The following is a 14,949-nucleotide window of genomic DNA, read 5'->3' on the forward strand; positions in this document are numbered from 1 at the left end:
CCTTATTCAGAGTGGGCAATGGCTGTCGCTGAGTTAGATCTGCCTACCTCTGCCTCTAGAGTGCTGGGATTAAAGGTGTGTGCCATAATGCACATTGGCTGTAGCAAATTTTTCTTTTTAAAATCTTTTAGAAGAGAATTTTTGGCATGCTTCATCTCCATGTATTTGTACTCGCATGTGCTCTGGGTACCCTCAGGGGTCAGGTCAGGGGAACCCCTGGACCTGGAGTTACAACAGTTGTGTAGCACCTCCTGAGGTGGCTGCTGGGAAAAGGACCCCAGCCCTAAGTAGTCTTAAGAGCCTCCTCCAACTCATGATCCTCCTCCAACTGTGTTGTAAACTTCAAAAACACTAAGCATCCATCGTGATCCTTTTCTCAGTGTCTACTACTAATCAGTTGGCAGTATTTAGAATTTTAAGTATTTTCTCTATAAATTGAATATTTAAATTATTTGAAAAACACGTTGGGAATATTTATTTTCTATTGTGTATGTGGGTGCCCATGTGCTGTGAAACTCATGTAGAAGTCAGAGGGCATCTTGTAGGAATCAGTTCTCTGCTTCTGCTATAGGGTTCCCAGGATCCAACTCACATCGACAGCCTTGGGGACAGGGATCTTCCTTAACCCAATGAGCTATTCCACAAGCCTAGTGCTCTGTTTTTGTTTTGGGGTTTTTGTTTTTTGTTTGTTCTGTTTGTTTGTTTTTGAGCAGGGTTTCTCAGTGTAGCCTTGGCTGTCCTGGAACTGTAGACCATGCTAGCTGAAAACTCAGATCCCCCTGCCTCTGCCTCTCAGGAGCTGGAATTAAAGGCATGCACCACCACTGCCTGGCCAGGGTTTTGTTCTCCAAGATACAGTCTTGCTATGCATTTATAACACCTCAGGATGGCCTTGAACTCACAATACTGTAGCCTCTGCCTCTCAAGTGCTGTAAGATTACAGGTGTGATAGAAACACTAACTCGAACTTTTTAAGTAAATGTTTAGTTCCAAATAATAAAAACCAGAAAGTGGGCATGGTGGTGCATGCCTATAATCCTAGCACTTGGGAGGCAGAAGAAGGTAAATTTCTTTGCGTTTGAGGCTGGCCTGGTCTAAATAGTAAAGTCCATGACAGCCAGGGCAGTATAGAAAAACCCGGTCTCAACCACTCCCAACTCACAAACAACCACCCCACCCCCACCCCAGCAATAGGACGACTGCTAAGTTAGGAAACATCCATAGAGTAGAATGTGACGCAGATATACAAAGAATGATGCAGGTCTATGTTCTCCGCTTGTATTTTAAATCTAGTCAACTTGGGAGTGACCCTCTTGCCTCAGATACGCAAGTACAAGGTTTTAGATGGGAGTCACTCCACTTTTATGAAAAGAAACTAGTCAGTCAAAAAGGGGCTCCATCATATACACCAAACAGTTTCACCTTCTGGAACAATCATGTCGTATGATTTAAAAAGCTCTAGAAATAGGTATAGATGATACTGGTCCTGAGGAAGAGGACTAGAGGAGAGGGTAAACACACTTCCTTTTTCTCTCTCTGGAGAGAGGAGCCTGCTGTATCACGAGAGGAGGAGGAGCGAGGAAGGGAGGGAGTCAGCCCCTAAGTAAACGCTTTTTAAAGCAGAGGGCGGTTCTGGGACGGGGTGGTGTACGCCCTTAATCCCAGCATTAGGAGGACAGAGGCAGTTCAATCTCTTCAAATTCAAGAATAGCCAGATCTGCAAAGAGATCCAGGCCAGCCAGGAAAACTGCCTCAAAACAAAACAAAACAGCCAAAACCCACTAACCAGCGTTTTATGTGTGTTAGTGCACACACACGTACGGAGGGAAACTGAAGAGGACACAAAGCGGGTACTGGAGCTAGAGGTCCAGGCGACGGTCAGCCACCTGATCTGGGTGCTAGAAACTGTGAGTTCTCTGCAAGAGCAGTGCAGTCCTGACCACTGAGCCACCTTTCCAGCCCCGAGATAACTTTAAAAAGAGAAGTGGTTGTCTGAGCAACAGACCAAATGTAACCTTTTGTAAGCTGGGTTTCTTCTGGGCTCCAGGATCAAACTGGTACTATCAGGTTTAGTAACAAGTACACTACCCGCATTCTGGCCCTAAAGACGGCTTCTTTAATAGCAGAGACGACAGAGCTAGTTCTGGGACAGTCAGGGCTACAGTGAGATACCCTATCTTGAAAAACAAAAACAAACAAACAAAAAAGATAATTTCTTTTAAAAAGTTAACAGTTGAGAAGGTTTAAAGAGAGGGGTAAAAGGGCAATTCGATGGCTTATATCTGTAAACACAATATTTAAGAGGCTACGGCAAGACTGTCACAAGGGAAGCCTGAAACCCACAGAAAAGGTTAAGTAGCAACTTCTGACACTGGATAAGTGAATTTATTCTGTCTCACCTGTAGGAAGGGTAACCTGACAGAAAGCTTCAAGCAGTGAAGCAGTGAAGGAGAACTGTCCAGCCACGACTAAGGCCCCAGTTTCCCACCATAAAGGAAAAAATGATAATGATAAAAATTCCCTTTATCTTAAATTCACAACATCGATTGATTACCTGAGCCCGAGAAAGATGCAGTCCAAGAGTATAAAGTATTTCTTCCAAATCCTTTTCAAGAAGGTAACCACAATGACTTTGATCAAAATAAACAAAGGCCATTAGCAGATCCCTGTTAACTGTGACCATTTGAGGCTTCTCTTTTTCCTAAAACACACAGATGATATGGTAAATAGTTTTACCACCACAAAAAGAAAAAAAAAATGAGGCTCTGTTTATATGAAAGCAATAATCTTAGAAAGATCTTTATCTCACTTTGGCTAAAATGAGTGGATTTTGTACATGAATATGAAAACCAAAACAAAATTAAAAACAGTGTGACAGACACAAATCCTCTCAAAGCAGTAAGTGTAAGGTAAGGAAGTGTTACGGTATGGAATTCAAGAATGCCATTATCCCAAGCAGACAGAAGAAAGCCCACCTTGTCCTTTGAGGGTCTGTCCTTGCAGTATCGGCTGACATCCCTTTTGTCATCTCGTTTGTTCACTTCCTCCTCCTCCCTGTCTGTAAAGCAAAGGGGAGACAGGTCCGCTGCGCGCCCCCATGATTACAGCAACGTTAATCACCACTTCAGACACTAACTGAAAACAAATTTTTATTTGCTAAAGCTATCATTTCGGGGTAGAGATGGCTCAGTGGCTAAGAGCACTGACTGCTCTTCCAGAGGTCCTGAGTTCAATTCCCAGCAACCATGTAGTGGCTCAAAACCATCTGTAATGGGATCCGATGCCCCCTTAGGGTGTGTCTGAAGACAGCTACAGTATGCTCGTATACATATAATAGATAATTCTTAAAAAAAAAAAAAAAAAAAAAAAAAAAAGCTATCATTTCCTGGGACTGAAGAAATGGGCCAACATTTTTTGAAAGCACTTGTTGCTGTTGCAGAGGACCCTGGTTCAATTCCCAGCACCCACATGGTGGTTCAAAACCATCTATAACTCCAGTTTCAGGAGATCCAATGCCCTCTTCTGATTGCCAGGGGCACCGGGCATGCATGTGGTTGACTCCTTTCACATGAGCCACAGTAAATGCCCCCGAAGAAACTACAGTGCCACGAACACTGATGGACACAGGAGGCAAGCACTAGCTTCAATTATTCCTTAGAGTACAACAGCTGGGGGCGGTGGTCTGAGCGAGTAACCACAGTGCTCACTAGGAGACTGAGGCAGAACAGTGCTAGCTAAAGCCAACCTGGGCTATAAGCCAGTGTCGGGAACAAAGCAAGACAAGAAAAAATGTCAAAAACTCGAAAAAAAGAAAGTATATGGTCCACTCTATAGCACTGAGGGTGTCTGATGCACACATACCGTCATCCTCCTCCTCTGCTTCCTCTGCCTCCATGGGGTCATACTCATCCTGATTGTTATCTTCTTCAGTTTCATCATCATCCTTAGAATCATCTTTTCTTTTTTCTTCTTTCTGTAATTCAAGATGACTTAAAATTAAGCAATATTTCATGAAAAAGACAAGTAAATGTCAAGCCCAGTAAATGGATGTATTATTTCTAACAATTCCAATTAGATTTCTCATAACAATAATAATCTATTCAAATGTGGCATGATGGGGCACAGCAGTAATCTTAGCACTTGCGAGGTGAAGGCAGGAGAACGTGCAGGTCACGGCCAGCTGACAGAAAGAAAGGGGAGGGAGAAGAGAAAACAATAGAAACAAAAAAAAAAAAAGGGAAGCTGGCTAGGGAGATGGCTCAGACATAAAGAGCTCCCAGCATCCACAGGACAGCTCCACAACCGTATGTAACTTAACTTCAGTCCTGGGATCCACCCGCTCTTCTGGCGTCAGAGGTCAGCAACCACACACACAGAGCATAGATACACATATATGCAAAACAAATACATTAAAATAAGGAAGGAAGGTAGGAAGGGTAGAAAGAAATAAAAGCACGGGAAAAGAAAAGAAAAGGAGGATCAGGGAGGAGAGTAACATCAGAAACTGGCTCTATATATTAAGCTTTGTTACAGGGCTCAGGCTGGACCTGAACTCCTCATCCTCCTCTTTCCACCTCTGAGGTCCAGGATTATAGGGTACGTGGGCCTATACCCAGCTCTAATTTTCTGAGACAGCCTCATATGGTCTGTGTCCATCACGACATTCAACACTTTGGAGCTTGGCCTTTGTTACCATCTACAGGTGGTAACCAGAACTTTCTTAAGTTCCCTTGACTATCCTGGAAATTACAGACCTTCCTCTCATCTCTGTCTTCTTTTTTGTCTTTATCATCGCCTGATTTTCTCCGTTTTGGTTTTGGTTCATCAATATCATCTTCTCTTTCTTCTTTTTTATCTTTTCTCTCTTCTTTTTTGCTTTTCTTTTCCTTATCTTTTTTGTCCTCTTTCTCAGGAAGAGAGAGTAATGATTTGTATATTCTGACCCCAAAATCTCTTTGAAGCATTTCATTGAAAAGTTCTGCAAACAATGAAACCTATAAAAAGACAACAACATTAATACAAACAAATTCAATAGAAATACTGAATAAATCCAGCTATAAGTCATTTAACAAGCACTGTCTTACCATACTTATCTTATTATCTATACCTAAAACTGAGCCATGATATTTTATGAGGGAGATTGTGTGCCACCATGTCTAGCACAAAAATTTTTTCAAAGACAAAATTTTTTTATGGTAGTCAGGCTGGCTTTGAACTCATGGTCTGACTGCTGGATTATAAACTCATGTCATCATACCCTGTATAAAAGATGTTTTAAAGACAAATATACTGCTAGCCATGCTAGTACATTCCTGTAATCTCAACATTTGAGAGAGAAGGCAGGAAGAACAGTTCACCATCATCCTTGGGCATTTGAGACCTGTCTCAAAAATTGAGCATGGGATACAGTGCAGCATACCTGTAATCCCAAATATCAACAGTCGGAAGAGGAGAATCAGGAATTCAGGTCCAGTGGAAACCATACAGCAAGCATGAGACTAGACTGGGTTACATGAGATACTGTCTCACAATACATAGAACCATATAAAGAGAATAAACATAAAAAACAGAATATAGAGTTATGCTTACTGATGCAGTATGTAATTGCAGCCCCTAAGGATACTGAAGCAGAATAATCATGAGTTGAAGGCTTCACTGAACTACAAATTGAGTTTAAGGCCAGCCTAGAAACTCTGTAAGATTATTAAGAAGTAAAAAGAAGATAGGAGATGTAGTTCAGTGGTAGAGGCCTTGCATAGCACACATAAGGTCCTGAGTTTAATCACCTCACTGACAAGAGAGGAGCTGAGGAAGGTGGTGCAAGCTTGGGAATCAGAGGAAAGTGGATCTTTGTGTATTCATGGTCAGACAGACATATGTACTAAAGACCTCGTTAAGAGATTTAGAGAGAGAGATATAGACAGACAAGACAGAACACAAAATTTAGGTTAAAAGATAACCACTCATTTTCTTTTATAATCTAACCAGTCACAAATTTTTCAATTCCATTAAATGGTACTTTAATTCTAAAGAAACAATAAAGCATTACAGCATCACCAAGAAAGGTGGTTTAAAGAGAGGGGTAAAAGGCTAATTCGATGGCTTATATCTGTAAACACAACACTTATTAAGGAGGCTGAAGCAAGACTGTCACAAGGGAAGTCAGCTTGAAACCCACAGAAAAGATGGGTAGCAATTTGACACTGAATAATAGAATTGACTGTCTCACCTTTTGGAAGGGTAACCTGATAAAAAGTTCTGAGCTATGAGAGTAACTCAGTGAAAGAGCAACTGTCCAGCCATGACTAAGGCCCTAGCTTCTACCCAACTAGTGGTGTAAGTAGAGATGCCCGGTGGTTAAGGACAATGGCTACTCTTTCAAGAGCAGCTTGCTTGGTTCTTTGCACCCACATGGTGATTTACAAACAGCCGCAACTCAAGATCCAGGAGACTGGACCCCCGCTCTTCTGCCTTCCACAGGAACCAGGCACACATGTCAAGCAGACACAATCAGAGACAAAATAACCACACAGACATGAAATAAAAAACAACAACTAGATATCTCTCTTCTGATGAAAGAACACATTCCATCTCTCAAAATGCCTTAGAACAGGCATAGGAACACAGGGCTGTAACTGCAGCACAAAGAGGAGAGCGGTAAAGAACCAGGAATTCAAGAGTCTCACTACAAAGCAACTTCAAGGTCAGCAAAAGCTACTAGAGACAGCCTTGAAAACACGAAACAGGAGGAAAAGCAAGAGTAGCTGAGATCTAACTTGTTAATGTACAGGAAGTGAAGATGACAAATGCACACCACAGAGAGAATGAGCACAGTCAGTGTAGTGCGTCTCTAAGAGACCCTAGAGAGGAAAGCTGCCTTTTCCCAGTACACAGTGATAAGTAAACGCATGCTGCCTACAGCACCGGGAGGACTTAGGACAGCATTCCACGTCACAACTGTGGAGAGTATCTGGATCCTCACCCAAACTTTAACATTACCTCAAACGAATGTTCTTTATTATCTTCCAATCTGTAATCTAAAAGGACACTCAAAGACATGATGCTGCAATCAAACTTCCCACTTTTTGCAGCCCAGTTTGGATGGACAATTATGGCAGGTTCATCAGGCAAAATGTATCTTCTTTCTTGGCGTTGGCGTTCCACTTCTTCTTGACGTTTTCTTTCTTCTTCCTAGACATTTGAAAATTTAAGTTATGGCAAAACTTTCTGTAAAAAGTGCGTGTGTATCAAAATATACTCTAAGTCTAATATGCGCGCACACACACACACACGCGCGCACACACACATACACATACACACACACACACACACACACACACACACACACACACACACACGCGGATGGGTGCACTGGTTCATGACTACAATCCCCACACTTGGTGGCACAGACGGAAAGAAGGATGACCCCGAGTTCCAGGTGACCCACCATATATGAAATGAGCATCAGGCTAGCTTCTGCTACAGGGTGAGACCTTGTTCCAAACCAAAACTCGAAGTCTGACTTCTTACAGACTACTTAGCCATAAATTAGAAACAGAGACAGTGCCTTTATGGCTCCTAGTTCTTCCTTACATTCCCTTTACTTCATTTGTTTATTTAAGGGGACAGCAGCACACAACTGGGGGTCAGAGGGCAGGCAATTGTCTTCTGCCACCATGGGTCCTAGAGACTGGACTGCTTTTGTCAAGTGTTAATGAACACATCTGGCTTCTAAAAACATAACTTCACTGGAGGATGTCCAATCATCCTGGGCAAACACAGTCTGTCCCTGAGCTAGGGGAGGGACAGTACACACCCTATTCTGCTATAAAGTAGTGAGATAAGCTGAAACAGACTCAGGCCCTTGCCAGCTCGGTAACAGTATCATCATCCAAAAATGTAACACAGGGAAGAGAACAAGAAACCAACACTCATGGACTGCCTAGTAACACAGGAAGTGCCCTGCTGTTCCCAAGGGAAAGCTTCATCCCAAGAAATGTCCTCAGAAGTTCCGGGGTCAGCATGCCCAGTTTATGGTTGGTCTGCCAAAGTGGAGTCCTCTTCCCTTCAAAACTACTCTTTCCCTTGGTGCTACTGAGAAGAAACTAACAAGTTCCCTAGCTTTCCTTTCCTTCTAACTGAGTTTCTAAAATAACAAAGCAGCCAAGCAGCACCAAGGAGGCAAAGGCAGACACATCTCTGACTCCGAGACCACCCTGGTCTATGTTCAGAGTGAGTTCTAAGGACAGTAAGAGCTACAGACAGATCTGTTTACAAAGAAACAAAACAACAACAACAACAAACCCCAGTAAGCAACCATGTTAATACATGCTTGTGATTTCAGCACAACAACGGTCGGATTGTGAGATGGTCTGGTTTTATGGAGAGACTTCCAGGCCAGTCAGAGTCACATCAGTTAGACCGTCTATCAAAAAGGAAATTAAAAGTGGAGCAGGGCAGAGACAGCCTAAGTGAGTAAGGAACCTTGCCGCCAAACATGATGACCTAAGTTTGATTCCCCCAAAGAAAATCATCTCCAGTAATTATCCTCTGACCTCTGGGTAAGTCCAATGGCATTTTCAATCCCACACAGAATAAATAAATACAAATGAGTTTTTATAATAAAAAGAAAAATCACTAATTTTGGAGGGCACTTAAACACGGTACAGGGAGTGAACATTAATTTCAGCAGGTATCACCTCTGTGGTCTAACATCTAACGATTGTCTGTAACTCTTTAAAAAGACTTCAAAAGCCAGTAAAAACCCATGGGGAAAAGCACTTGCCATAGAAGCCAAGTTAATGACCCCTGCCCATGGCTTACCACTTAAAAGAACCAAATTGTGACACTTCCTCACACACACACACAGGCACACACACTCGCACGCACGCACGCACGCACGCACGCACGCACACACACCCCTTTGGCTGGAGACCGCTCAGCAGTTAAACACTTGTTGCTTGTGAAGAGGACCCAGATTTGTTTCCCCTTCCCACCCCTACACGATGGCTCACAACTAACTGTAATTTCAGTTCCAGGAGATCATTGTTCTTTTCTGACCTCTGGGGTACCAAACATACATAGATGCAACGAAACCACTCATCTGAGTACAAATGTATCTTGCAGAGGGCCGCGGGTGCAGAGTTTCAAGGCCACCGACTCTTGTCTAGTTTTATACTATGACAGCATCTACATTCCTTTCGCATTTCATTAACTACATGGACTTTTTTTTTTTAAACACAGGCTACTTTTTTTTTTCTTCTAATTTTATGTGCACCAGTGTTTGGCCTGTATGTACAACAGTTAACTACATGTCCAGTGCCCTCTATGGTCGAGAGGACAGTAGATCCTATAATGAGTAAAGGAAGCCCTAGATGAGTATATATTTTTGACATGAGCAAGGCCTGTCAAGGACTCAGACCAATTGGCCCATGGTAAATAAGACAAACTGTTACTCATATGGGCCCTGCTCAAGACGGGTGCAAAGCTTTCTTTCCTCGGGAATTCTTGGTGTTTAGAGATGACTGACCAGTATGTGCAGACTAGCAACTGTGGTTTCCTCCTTCTGGGTGCCTGAGACTCTAACTACGGATCTTCTACCAGATTAGCCAGATTCTCTTCCTATGCTGCAATTAACAAGGTTCCGGGTTTCGGTGATACTAGTTAGAAAACCCCAGGTGATTACAGTTTCTTTTGGATAAGTATCTGTCCTTTATTCACTCGCCACTGATAACCAGGGTTCCAGACTGAAGCCAAAGAATGGGCAGCAGGATCCCCTGGAAGTGGAGTTAGGGATAATTGTGCTGGGAATTGAGCCCAGGTTCTATGCTAACACAGAAAATCATCTTAATCACTGAGCTATCCCTCCAGCCCCGCCCCCCTCTGCCAACTTTTTGATAAGGAAAGGTTATATAGTAGCCCAGGTTGGTCTCGGCTTTAAGATCCTGACTCAGTTCAGACTAGCCTGAGCTTATAAAACAAGCCATAGTCTTAAACTATAATTCAAGGGGCTAGAAATAGAAAGATGGCTCAGTGGTTAGGAGCACTGGCTGCTCTTCCAGAGGTCCTGAGTTCAATTCCTAGCAACCACATGGTGGCTCACAACCATCTGTAGTGGGATCTGATGCCCTCTTCTGGTGCACTCATGTATACCTAAATACATAAATCCTGTTCGAGTCACATGTTCCAAGAACTCCCTCTAAACCATCACTGATGTGCCAGTATGCGAATGGACTACATACCTCTTTATCATCCTCAGACTTCTTATCATCCTCATCTTCCTCTTCCTTTTCAGACTTCTCTAATTCCTTCTGCTCTTCTTTCTGTTCTTCTATTTTAAGCTGCTTTGTCAGGCGAGCTATTAACTGCGATTTTAGTCCTTTGGAACTAAGAGCTCGACTTTCTAATTCTTTTCGGAGATCGTTTACCTAAATATATGGAGCATAAAAACACAGAAGAAAAAAGTAGGATATTAAAAAAAATATTGTTTGTCTGTTTCTCAAAGGTTGCAAATTCAGGGCTGGAGAGATGGCTCAGTAGTTAAGAGCACTGACTGCTCTTCCAGAGGTCCTGAGTTCAATTCCCAGCAACCACATGGTGGCTCACAACCATTTGTAAGGGGATGCGATGCCCTCTTCTGGTGTGTCTGAAGGCAGCCAAAGTGTACTCAGAAATAAATAATAAATCTTTTAAAAGAAGTTGCAGATTCAAGTGTGGCCTACATAGGGAGTTTCAGGCAATCCAGGGCTACATGCAGCGAGATTCTATTTTAAAAAGTCAAATTCAGTGGAATAGACACTATCCAGGGCTTTTGAGAATGCAAAATGATAAATGTTTTTAGAAGATAATGTAAAACCTGTTCTTGAGTGTGTGTACAAATGTACATTTGCCATGGCACTGGAAATGGTGAGCTAGTTCCTGCCTTCAGCATGCTGTGGCAGGTCCGTTGTTTCTGGAGGCAGCCTCTACACGTGAGGCTTGAACAGCAGCAGCTTTACCCACTGAGCCATCCCCCTGACCCTTATTTTTACTAAGACAGCCTGTGGCCTTAACTGGATAAACTTGCTTATGTAGCAGGGCCAGATCTTGAACTCCAGATCTTCCTGTTTCCACCTCCCAAGTATTTCGATTATAAACCAAATCAGCAAATCTGGCTGTGAAACATATTTTACTTTATTCTTATTTCTGAATATATGTATATGCCTGTACACATTTGCCCATTAAGCACAGAGGTATCGTGTCTACCTGGAACTAAAGTTACAAGTAGTTGTGAGCTTCCCAATGTGAATGCTGGGAACTCTAAAAAGGCAGTATCTACTCTTAAGGACCTCGCCATCTCTCAAAGTCAAGGTCCCTAAACAAGTTTCAAAATGCTTAAGATCATTTTAAGCCAGGTAAGATAGTAAGGATCCCAGTTTGAGGCCAACCCACTCAATATTGTGAGACTTTGTCTTAAAGGGAATATATGTATTTTATATACATATTTTGAAAGGTGCTACTACCACCCACCAAAAAAGTAAAATAACTTAATGTTAATAAAGAATAAATATTTTAACAAAACACAGAATCTATACTAACTAGAATGTGATGTCTAAAAATAATTAGACTGGGCTGGATGTGGTGGCATATGCCTCTAATCCTAGTAGTGGGAAGGCAGAGGCAGGTAGATCTCTGATTTCAAAACCAGACTAGATTGGTCTACAAAGAGAAACAAGTTGTCCTTGGACACCCAAATGCTTTTTGTTTTGTTTTTAAAAAAAAAAAAGCATCAAAATTTAAAACCAAGCAATGAGATCTGATGTCCTGGGATGCACATTTAATGGAAACACTCGGAAGACAAAGGCAGGTAGATTTCTTTAAGACTAATCTGGTCTACATAGCTAGACCAGCCAGAGTTACTTGGGGAGACCCTTTCTCAAAACCATAGCCTTCATATAAATAAGCAAGTACTAGTCCAAATCTTCTGCACAGACACATTCCCCTAGCTACCTGAATCAAAGATTTACATTTTTCTTTCTTTCCCAGTTTAGTAGAACGCTTACATAACATTTTACTTTCAAATTATAAAAATCAGATTCACCACTGGGTGTAGTGAGCGGCCCACAACTTTAATCCCAGCAATGGGGAGGCAAAGGCAGATGGATCTCTGTGAATTTGAGGCTGGCCTGGTCTACAAAGCAAGTACCAGAACAGCAAGGACCACTACAGAAAAACCTTGTCCTAAAAAAACAAAAAATATAGGGGCTGGGGTTTAGCTCAGCGGTGAGCGCTTACCTAGGAAGCGCAAGGCCTGGGTTAGGTCCCCAGCTCGAAAAAAAAAAAAAAAAAAAAAAAAAAAACAAACCAAAAAAACCCAAAAATATAAAAAATACATGAGATTTACCTTCTGTCTGCTTGTTTGTTTGAAGACAGGATTTCTTCTGAGTAGTGCTGGCTGTCCTGGAGCTAGCTTTGTTCACCAGGCTGGCCTAGAATTCAGAGATCTGCCTGCCTCTGCATCCTAAGTGCTGGGGTGAAAGGTGTGCACCACTAATGCCTACCTTTTTCCTGGGATTCTTCTAGTCTCCTTAAGTTTAGGTCATTTCCCAAACAAGAAAACAGCGCTATCAACATAGTTCTACTGGAGGCACTGAGACATTATACACCTGAACTACACAGCCTCTTTAATTTACCTACGTACAAACATAAGACGTCAGAGTTAAAGACAACCCAAAAACTTGACTTTGAATGCCTGAAGCCTTTTTTTATTGTGTTTTATATTTATTCACTCTTTTGTTTGATTTTTTGAGACAAGGGTTTTTTTTTTTTTTTTTTTTTTTGGTTTGTTTGTTTTCCCCTGAATAGCTCCCCCATCTGTCTTAAAACTAGCTCTGTAGACCTGAAACTCAAGAGATAATCTGTTTCTGTTTCATGTCATGCTACCATGCCCTGCACTGCAACCCTTTTAAAGACAGGGTCTCACTCTACATGCTAGGACAGCCTAGAACTCACTCTCCTGAAATGCACGGTGATTCTCCTGCTGTTGCCCCTTAAATCCTGACATGATGGTTATAAGCCACCATACCTAGGCTGAACGTTCCCCACTTCAAACAATTATTCTTAATCTCACCAAGTTTACTCATTTCGCTTCGGAAGTTTAGAATGTGTAGTTACAGTTACTGTTTGTGCACACGCTATGTATGTCTACATTTCCAGTTACCTTCATTGCCTTTGGATCAAGTTTAGACCAATGGGTAGGAGTAGCAATTTCTTTAACTTCACCATCATCCTTCTCTTCTTCATCCTAACATACAAAGTTGAGAACAACATTACTATTCTGAAACCTAAAAATATATAAGTAATTTATTTTAAAGTCTGTTGCTGATCTGTGCAAGGTCACAATGTCTCAGATTGTCTTCTCCTAAAGTTATTATTTAGGCAAGTCCACATACATACATTCTACCACTTTTAACTGATCACAAAGACATCAGCCAATCAAAGCCAGATCTGTGAAACACAAAAGGGTGATAAATTACAACACAAAGGATGTCGGGATACACAGACACTGCCGGTCTCCACTAACCACACAGTGTGTGATCTTGCCCCAATTTTCAAACCACCCAAAGACTGATTTAGTCAGACCTTTGAAATGTACCCAAGACGTTGCCACATAGCCTGAAATTTCAAAGCTCTCAGACTTGTGGTTGTCCAATTTCAAATATCCATGACTAGAATTGATGACCGTGAAAGAGAAAATTTTAAAAATTTGAGAAAATGGCAAAATGCTTAAAATGGCTTAATACTGAATCTTGCTCAACAACTGGTCCCAGGTTCCAGCAAATAGACCTATGATAAAAACAAAATTCTGTGCAATATAAGCACAACTTTTTGAGGTCTCAGCACTCTTAAATTTATGTTACCATAATAGACAGATTTTTATGAGAAAAGGAAATGAACTATACTGCTGAAAGCTGGATTACCAGTCGCTGCCAGCAGTTATGTTCCTCCATGTGTGTCTGTTATGTAGTGTGTGGTGTGCATTTGTGCCTGTGTTCCTGTGCCTGTGAGAAGCGGAAATGGAAAAAGGGATTAGCGTTCAGTGCCTGTTCTCCATCAGCCTTCTTGCGTTCACCCTGAAGCTTCTCGACCAGCTGCTGCTTGTATCCTCGGGAGAGGGTTTCCCACTCTGAGCGGGTGGGAAGGCAATGCCAAACATCCGGGAAAAATAAAACCACTGTCTCCACATGAGCTGGAACTGTACGCCCCTTGTGGGTCTCCTCAGGGCGATGGTAGCGAATCTCTGCAAAACGGTACCTGTTGCAAGGGAAGAAGCATGTTGGAAAAAAAATTCTACAATACATTTTAAAGACCCTAGTTCACTTGTAGCACATCAAGTAAAGAAATTTTGCTGCAAGAACTTGAGGTTGGTCTAAAGAAAAAAAAATTATAGAAGCCATAGTTCCTCTTTTGGTACATTTGGATAATAGTTTATTGGTTAAAAGAATACATTTCCAACAGGAATTTTCTGATTTGATTACAGAGCTACCCATATTTTATAGAATACCTGAAGAAGCTGGAAAGCTGTTCAGATTTCATGTGCTAAAAAAAGAATATTCTCAATTAAATTGTAAGAAATACACTAAAATACAAAGGACAAGTAAGCCTCAAGAGAAAATATGGCTGAACAAAAATAATCAGCAACTACATCACTTATAGCAGAGGGATTATAATGAAATGAAGTTCTCTCTGGACGGTCTTCTCCAGCTATACATGAAACGAAAAGTATTTTCAACACACATCCAATTTCCAAAGTACAGCATAACGAAACATTTAAAATTTCAGTGTATTTTGATTAGTTCTTAAAGTCCCTTCCCCCAAACATTTTGGCACCAAACAAACTTTTGCTACCAATGGGGATTTTCCTTTGAGATTACCTGCATGACAGGGTGATAAGGAAAGGGGAGAGGCTGA

General features: G+C 41.7%; 1 protein-coding gene across 1 annotated transcript in view; it reads right to left on the bottom strand.

Moving 5' to 3' along the window:
- Positions 1-14,949, bottom strand: part of Ccar1 (cell division cycle and apoptosis regulator 1) — a 41,269-nt gene that overhangs the window by 3,028 nt on the left and 23,292 nt on the right. Inside the window, exons 13-20 of the mRNA XM_032889281.1 lie at positions 14,082-14,292; positions 13,199-13,282; positions 10,242-10,427; positions 7,000-7,191; positions 4,755-4,994; positions 3,862-3,973; positions 2,976-3,058; positions 2,555-2,701 (exon numbers count right to left, since the gene is read on the bottom strand). Coding sequence (XP_032745172.1) covers positions 2,555-2,701; positions 2,976-3,058; positions 3,862-3,973; positions 4,755-4,994; positions 7,000-7,191; positions 10,242-10,427; positions 13,199-13,282; positions 14,082-14,292 — 1,255 coding nt within the window. The remainder of the gene's footprint in view (positions 1-2,554; positions 2,702-2,975; positions 3,059-3,861; positions 3,974-4,754; positions 4,995-6,999; positions 7,192-10,241; positions 10,428-13,198; positions 13,283-14,081; positions 14,293-14,949) is intronic.

Source organism: Rattus rattus, chromosome 18 (assembly GCF_011064425.1).
Source record: "Rattus rattus isolate New Zealand chromosome 18, Rrattus_CSIRO_v1, whole genome shotgun sequence".
Lineage (NCBI taxonomy): Eukaryota > Metazoa > Chordata > Mammalia > Rodentia > Muridae > Rattus > Rattus rattus.